Here is an 8,414-nt window from a genome sequence, read left to right on the forward strand (position 1 = left end):
CTGTCTCATAGACATTCAGTGCCACCTAAAGGCAGTAACTGACAAGTAAGACAGCACAGCAGTTCCATGATTACATCTTACCACAAGAGGTCGGTACAGAAAGGAAGAAACTGAACTTTTGAATCACAAATACATTAATGTAGTGGACACAAATTATGCAGGTTAAGGCATAAAAAGGTACAGCGTAAAAAGGTAAGCGAGGTAAACAGGTTGAAATTAGTTTTTTCTTTTTCTGCACACAGTCCAGTAAAGACTGTATACGTTTCCTCTGCTCTAAATGTGTGTTTTTCAGGCTTGATGCTTCTTTTTTTGTTCTGCACTTACAGAGATTGTTGCATTGGAAAATCCCAGTACAGTTTCTGAAATATTCAGATCAGCCCATTTTACACCCGCAGCAATGCCACGTTCAAAGTCACTTAAATCACCTTTTCTTCCCACCATTGTGATGCTCAATTTAAACTTCGGTGGGTCATCTTGACCTAAATGCACTGATTTCCAGCCATGTGATTGGCTGATTAGATATTTGTGTTAATGAGCAGTTGAGCAAGTGTACCTAACACAGTGGCCAGTGAGTGCATTTTAGTCATCGGGCCCTTTAAAATGTGATACTGCCATTTCTGATCTAATATTTCTAGTAACACTACTTAAACTGCAGTGAGCACATGAAACATCCCTGCAGATTTCTTACTGCAGTCTTCACACAATGGAAAGTGTGTTAACTTTGAAAATATTTGTTAGTTATGGTGGCAAATTGAATTTATTTGCTACAAACAGTGACTAAATCTAATTTACTCCTGACCCCATGGGCACCGATATGAAACTTGAAGCACATACTTTTATACTTCAGTTGATGGTTTTCTTGTCCAAATTGCCCAAATAGACTTTGAAGCTTTAGAATAAGCTTTAGAGTAATTTTTCAGAAGTACAGTCATTTGTTTAGCTGTTTCTGCAATATGTGCAAAACAGTTTCCATGTTGTTTGGTTAAGCATTTCTGGGTCATGCTGTTTTGTGAACATTGTGTCTACTGCAATGTCATAAAGCAAAGATAAGCGCTCTAGGACCTCTACGCTGTTTACAAACACACGGGTGAAGACGTGCAACACGTTGGTTGGGTGCAACAGAAAGTCATACGACTAAAGTGCCTGCAGGCTGTGTTTCCGCACTTATCTTTGCAGTGTTCCAGTGCTTTAGCGTCATACTGAACTGTGTGTTTGTTGAAATTAATTTTACATCCCTTTTAAGCTGAAATTATCGCAGCTAAAATAAGGCTATGATGACCGTGACAGATCTTGAGGATCAAAGAACAGAACATTCTGAAGAACTCTCACATCTTATTTCATCACGTGACGAAAGCACCAATACCAAAACGTGTACAACTGAAACGGGGAGCGTGTTTTGTTTGCATGTTTTGTGTTCTCAGTGTCATAAAAGTGTGAGTGACCAAGCAAAGCTTTAGGAAAAGACTCAGGTGGCTACCTGAAGACAGGGTAGGTTGAGTGGGTATGACTTAATTAGATACCCTTTTAATCAAGTTTAACAAGTGCGGGCCTTATTCCCATGCATACATTCTCTGATGTTTGGCCTCAGGTTCACGTTCAGCTTCAGGTAACCCATAGTTAGATTTATTCTGAAGTGGGGATGCATCCATCTTTACATGCACACTGTCAATACAGCCACAACAGACAACAATTAATACAAAATAATACAAAATACTGAAAAAAACTGACTAAACATAACTTGGACTTGATAATATATTATTCAGCTGTGGTTCACCATTCAGCCTGTTAGTTTCTTTTCTTTACAGATAAGTATTTAAACCACTACACCAAAGAAAAAGATCAAACAAATTGAAATTGGTTACAGGCAGAAATGCTACAATTAACAGAAATCCAAAGCACACTATTTTACTATTATACTATTGTAAATTTAATGTGCTTTGTTTTGTCACCATTGACTTTCATAAAGATAGCAAATAATCTGAAGGCATTTGCCAACAGGTGCAAAGAATCCACAGTGATGGCATATTTATTGCATATTGTTTTTTAATGTACTTTGGAAATTGACCAGCATGGCTATAAGTATAATTTATATTTGCATTAATATGTTTAGAAATAATTCCATTTTGGAATTCTATAACTAATAGTCGGACATCTCCTGCCTTGTCCATGTGATTTTTATATGCAAAGACGGTTGCTTACATTTTACAGCGCATTTGTGTTTAGTCGTAATGCTAATAAGACCAGAAGTTTTCTCTTTGGCTAAACAGAATACTGGAAGATAATCAGCAAATGAAAACCACAGATATAAGAGTATACACTCCGCACAGATAGCTATTTTCATCTGGTCTGTGTGTTTTTTCCACTAATGTGATAAAAACTTGCTGTGGTAATGTTCAGGTATTTTCTTCCTTTTTCTCACAAGTTTGATGCAGACAGCAGACCCTTACTGGCGCACTCACAGAGCGTTTAAATACTGCATTCAACAGAAATCAAGAAAATATGTTATTTTAATCTGTTGTGTTCGTTGTTCATTCACAGCGAACTGCTGAACTAAACACAAAGCAGGTGCAAAGTTTCAGCCACGCCTGAGCAATACTATTTATCTCTGGAAATTAGACAGATGCTGATTGCTGATATCTTTTAACAAATGTGACATTTAAAAACAATTACTGCTTTCTAGAAAATATTGTTTTGACATTCTGTTTATTATTTTACATAGCGTTTATGCCCTATACATAGTATTTTCCTATACATATTTTCCTAAATATAAAATATAGCAGCTATAGCTCTGTAGCAACCACAAAAGTGCGTGTGAGCTGTTCCCTGACAAACGGAGCAGTTGTATTCTTGAGCTCATTTACTGGGTGGCCTTGTTTGGAAAGTTTATGGTTATGCAACCTGAAAAAACATCACAGATGTACTGCAGCCTGTATAATTTTCGGAAATGCGTATTTGGTATGCGCTCACGAATGCAGAGCGTTAATTGGTCAAACTGAACGTTCAAGCCACGCCCACGAGCCGTTGATTACCTTTTCCTCTTCCCCAGCCTCCTTTTCCAGTCTATCTCCACCCCACTCTCAGTCAGAGAAGACACTACTCGAGCGACGCGCGTTCTTCGCCTAGACATATGGCAAAAACAGCCGTCTTTCTTTCTTATATCATTGTGCCCACTACTCTTTAAAAATTCCGCCGAAAAAGAGAAGACGATTTTCCAAAACCTTCTGGCCGTTATCTCACGTAAGTACAGCGAAGTACTTCGATTGAGTTCTTTGGGTTCAGCGGGCGGACGTAACATGGCGGGCTCGTCTTTCTGCCTTCTTGCTGCACATGACCGAGCCACATATTGAAATATGTGTTTTCCGGGTGTTTTCGTGTTCAACTCAAATGCATTAAGAAATTGTGACGCAGTCACGGCACCACTATGTAGCTTTTATTCGTTTATTGTGTCATTTAGCGGCTTGTTAAGGACACCCAGCTCTAACGTAAGCTCCTTCCGTCGTCAGTTAGCGGTTCTGTCGTTTCCATGAACCTTTCAGCAGTGTGTTTTGTCACAATGGCGTTTCCTTTGAGCAATACAAATATCTTTTAATGTAACGTATTACATCAGTTTGCTCTAGTTAGGGGTTATGCTTTGTCTGCGCATTGAAATAATACTCAATTTGTCAAGTTGTGACACTGTTGTGAGTACTACAGCGCATGCGCGTGTTTTATTTGGACGTCTATCGCGTAAGGAGTACCAGCAGCCATAAAAACACTAACGACAGGGGTAGTAGTTCAGTTACAGGCATTAAGTCGGGTGTAACTGAACCGATAGGGGTGTTGTGTCATTCAGGTTTTGACCCATGACAAATATTCAATAGATAAGAGCTAAACATCAAAAGCAACAATCAGGATTGTTGAGCCTCCTTAAGAACGCTGTGCTACATGTTTCCTGAAAGTGTCTTTCCTCTGGATCTATATCTAATACTGAGTGCTTGTACTTCAGGGCTCCCCTGTCTCTGCACAGGTGTATGAACGCTACCCAGAGGGCCTAGGGGCGGCTCTTTACCGGGAGCACTTTAACTTCAACGCTGAGCCACCTTGGGATCCTAGCTGATAAAGGGACAGGTCCATCTCCTGACTTGTCCATGTGAGTAGCTATGTGTGTCTTATACACAAAGATGCATGCATTTTTATAGTGAAGGTGTGTGTGGGAGAAGGACTCAATTCTGCACACAAAGCTGTTTTGTTTGGGTTTTTTTAAAGGCCATAGTCATATATTCCTTTCTTCTTCTGTGTGTGTGTGTGTGTGTGTGTGTGTGTGTGTTGTTTTTTTTTGTTTTTTTGTTTTTGTCGTCTCTTCCCTCTTCTCTCCAGTTTGTTGCATACCGGCAGGACCCATTGGCTCAGTCGTGACCCCCTGACTTGTTTATCTGCTCTTTATGATTGTCGGATTAACGGAATACGGTTGAGATGAAAGGACTCACTGACCAACCCAGCTACATCATTGAACTACTGGAGGGAGGAGTGACTCTGGAAGATGTCATTGATGCACACATCTGTGAACAGGCTCTGGTCAGTTCAACTTCTATAACACTCTCTTGAGGCTATCCCTGAATTCTATTTTGCATCAGTGAGTTACTTAATCTGATGGGATTTGCAGTTATACATGTTTGATAAATTTGTTTACCTGCACCCTACCTTCTTTCTGATTTCTCAGGTGGAGAAAAGTGCTTTTGTGGTGGGTGATCTCGGTGCACTGATGCGACAGCATTTGTGCTGGCAGAGCCTGGTGCCACATGTGCAGCCCTACTACCCAGTCAAGTGCAACAGCAGCCCTGCAGTCATTGAATTGCTGGCATCCTTGGGCCTGGGCTTCATTTGCGCCAACAAGGTAAGCTTTTTCATGTAGTTTTGACTCAGTCAGTAATTATTTTTAAGCTGCAAAGTGCTTCATCCTCTTATGTAAGCACTTCATTTTTTTAAGGGAAATTACATTACAAGCATCATTGATTGGTAGTCAGCTGATGACTGTTATCCTTTCAACTTATGCAACGCATTTAGTACTGCTTTTGATTGTTTTAATGAGTGTGTGGTTTTATTTATTTTTATTTATTATTTTTGTGCATCCCATTACCTGCAGGCTGAAATGAGCCTGGTGCTGGATCATGGTGTACCACCGGAAAGCATCATCCTCTCAAGTGTGTTCAAGCAACTGGCACACATCAAGTATGCTGCCAAGAACAACATCCAGCATCTTGTGTGTGAAAATGAGGCAGAGTTGTCCAAGATTGCCCGTCTGCATCCTAATGCAAAGTAAATGAGCAAACTTCTTTTTAATAAACGCAAAGTCCAAAAGAAGATCCATGGTCTAATTTAAAATGCATCTGACCCCCCTCCCACCCCTTCCAGGTTGCTGCTGCAGTTGACCACAGAGGCCCACGCGGCTGAGACCAGCATGACCTTCGGCTCCTCTCTCAAGAGCTGCCGGCACCTGCTGGAAGCAGCCAAGGAGCTGGGAGTCGAGGTGGTGGGGGTAACCTTCCACATCCCCAGCTCCTGCCAGGACCTTCAACAGGCCTACACCCATGCACTGTCAGATGCCCGCTGTGTGTTTGACATGGGGGTGAGTGCTGTCCTAATTATGAAATCATAACTCTAGTAGTAGACATATATTAACTTGATTCCCCACCCCCCAGTATTCTGTCTTGAAATGACTTTATCTGATATGACAACTGTCTGTATCTACTCAGGTGGAAGTGGGGTTTAACATGAACATCCTTGACATTGGTGGTGGATTTACTGGCTCGGAGTTTCAGCTGAAACAGGCAAGTAGTGAACTGAAGTGACTCATTTAGAAATGCTTCAATCTTCTTTTTAACTGCTTTATTAGCAAGAAGCTTATTATTAGCTAATAAGCAAAAGCATTTATTCCTATGATCCAGTCCTTTGTTTTTGTCTTTTTGTTTTTTAATCTGAAAATATCTGATCTGTCTGTTCACTGTATGCAGGTTGAAACTGCAGTCAGGCCACTGCTGGATGCCTACTTCCCCCAGCTTTCTGGTGTGCAGGTCTTGGCCCAGCCGGGCAGCTTCTACGTGGCCTCCGCCTTCAGCTTGGCTGTCAACATTATTGGCAAGAAGGTGGTGACTCGCCACTGGGACAGCCTAGCTCAAGGTGAGTTACTTTGGTTCTGATTGTATGAAAAGTTAAATAATCACAACCTCAGAAAGTAAACTAGTTGAAGTAACTCTTGTTTTAGATTTCTAAAATGGTTATCTAATGTATTCACTCAGGTGAGAACAATGAGGATACTGAGTTCCTGTACTACATGAATGAGGGTGTTTATGGTCCATTTGGCCGCAAGCTGCTGGGAAACTCCATCCCTGCCCCGTCAGTACACAAGGTTAGTAGAGGAGACTAAACTCCTCTACATGATCTATTCATGACTGAATAGATCATGTGATAGCACACACATGGTTACTGTTGTCTTTTTTTTGCCTGTTTTGATGGGTTTTGTTGCCCCCCAGCGTGCGTTGTGTGCTGAGGAGGCAATGTATGCCAGCAGCCTTTGGGGGCCCTCACTGGACCCCTTAGACCAGGTGGTGGAGCGCTGCCTACTACCAGAGCTCAGTGTGGGAGACTGGCTTCTGTTCTCCAACATGGGGGTGTGCGGCCTAGAGGACCTAAGCTGCCTCTCCACTGCCCCCCCACTGCCAATCTACTACACAGTCTCCACCTCTGACTGGTGAGTGCGTTGGTGTCTGCCACTCATGAAAATGTAGCAACAAGACATTAAGAGAATTGATCGTCACACTGTTGTCCTCAGGTACGAAATGCAGGAGGCCGGCGTGACACTGGGTGGCGCCATGAAGAACTTCTCGTTTCTCCCGTACAGTCCCTAAGTACCCTCGGCCTCTGTCCCATATTTTATTGCACAGATCTGCCTTACCTCTGCTTTCACTGTGTGAGAGGAGAGGTCAGTGTGGTGTTTGGGATGAGGGGTTAAATGTGGTCAACATTCCAGCCGCTTTGGAAAACAGCAGTGTCCTGTAATTTCTTCCAGAATTTCACTTTTGTACCTCCAGCAATGACACACGGTTGGTTATTTGATACCTCAGTTCAAATTTTTTCCTGGAAGATGACCCTAGTTTTGACTCTTTGCGACTTTAATCTGTTTGCTAAAAGAACTCTTGCCCAAGCTTTTATGACATTATGCAACAAAATGGATGACTCTTTGGAGATGGGACCCCCCCCCCCCCATATATTTGGGGTGGTTTTGTTTCCTAATTAAAATTCAGTTTACAAAATGTACAATTGATTTAGATCCATTGAATCACATGCTTTGTATTGATTACCTATCAATAGTTGTGTAGCTCCTGTGTCTGAGAACAGTACATTTGGTCTGTAGGCAATTTTTGAAGTGTTTAAAAGAATCACTGCCACGTGAGGACTCTGCACCTCGGACTCCTCACTTGGCGCTGCTTAAATGAAATGATGACAATGATGTATTTTTCTGTATTGCAATTCACTCAATGCATCTTGTTTTTGTTTTTAATATTTATTGGATTCAGATATAATTTGGGCAAATTTAAAGCTCCATCCTTGTGTGTTTATTGCCCAGGTATTATTGCAATGGCCCATTTAAGTGTTTTTGTGATAAGTTATTGGGTTTTTGTTTGTTTTTTTGTTTTCTAAATGATACATGGATTACGTGTGCTGTGATTTCCATTTGTGACCTCAGTGGTTTCCTTTTACTCGAAAGCCCTGATGGAATTACTGTAGGAGATTCCCTCTGTGCTGAGCTGTAGCTTGGATACAGGGACACTGTATTCAGTGCACTCCTTTCTCTCAGAGGTTAATCTGGTTTAAAAGGCACAAAATCTTATGTGGGTTAAAGGAAAAATACTGTGACACTTGTCGAGGGGATTTGGACCTTGTTCACTAGCTCCTTTGCTGGCTCTGAAAACCAACAAAGGAAGGAGGGGGGGTTTGTCTCTCTCAATTTTTTTTTTTCTTCTTCTTTTGACACATGCTCAAACACAAATGATTTGTATGTGTCAGATATGGATGTACATGTCTGTATCTTTAAAGTGAGAGATGCTAGTTGTACACAGACCTCTCTGGGGCAGTGCAAATGCTAAATAACATGACAGACCTTTCATGCCTCTGAAGTCGAGGGACTTCCTGCACAGTCTCCTCTACAGCTACATGTTCACTCATGTTAAAGATGACCTGAAGCATCAGGGTTTGTATTTTTTTTTTTTTTTTTTTTTTTTTTAAATCAACTCTCACCCCTGTGTGTCATGAGTGACTAATGTATTAATTTGCTTGTCTAAGGCACTAATGGACCATAGCCTGTTCTTTGACTGTACATTGTGCTCGTTAAAGTAATAAGTGATTAATTTAATATACATTTCTGACTGAAATCATTT

At 41.2% G+C, this 8,414-nt stretch overlaps 1 protein-coding gene across 2 annotated transcripts; it reads left to right on the forward strand.

Moving 5' to 3' along the window:
• Positions 1-3,021: 3,021 nt before the first annotated feature.
• Positions 3,022-8,414, forward strand: azin1b (antizyme inhibitor 1b). Of its 2 annotated transcripts, none has more exons than XM_005728391.1 (11): positions 3,022-3,237; positions 3,986-4,129; positions 4,357-4,554; positions 4,700-4,873; positions 5,123-5,295; positions 5,392-5,605; positions 5,733-5,807; positions 5,991-6,156; positions 6,276-6,385; positions 6,510-6,727; positions 6,809-8,414. In XM_005728391.1, exons 3-11 carry the CDS (start codon positions 4,453-4,455, stop codon positions 6,882-6,884), a joined length of 1,308 nt encoding a protein of 435 aa, XP_005728448.1. In that variant the 5' UTR covers positions 3,022-3,237; positions 3,986-4,129; positions 4,357-4,452; the 3' UTR covers positions 6,885-8,414. The 2 variants fall into 2 exon arrangements, with proteins under 2 accessions (XP_005728448.1, XP_005728449.1); XM_005728392.1 differs by having other exon boundaries at positions 4,007-4,129.

Source organism: Pundamilia nyererei, unplaced genomic scaffold (genome assembly GCF_000239375.1).
Source record: "Pundamilia nyererei isolate P.nyererei 1_Seehausen unplaced genomic scaffold, PunNye1.0 scaffold00028, whole genome shotgun sequence".
Lineage (NCBI taxonomy): Eukaryota > Metazoa > Chordata > Actinopteri > Cichliformes > Cichlidae > Pundamilia > Pundamilia nyererei.

Bases quoted from the DNA above. Each gene is read 5' to 3' on its own strand.
- azin1b (XM_005728391.1), top strand. From the start codon at position 4,453: ATGAAAGGACTCACTGACCAACCCAGCTACATCATTGAACTACTGGAG. The intron at 5,606-5,732 runs GTGAGTGCTGTC...GTATCTACTCAG, and splicing joins GCTGTGTGTTTGACATGGGG to GTGGAAGTGGGGTTTAACAT. The intron at 6,157-6,275 runs GTGAGTTACTTT...GTATTCACTCAG, and splicing joins CTGGGACAGCCTAGCTCAAG to GTGAGAACAATGAGGATACT.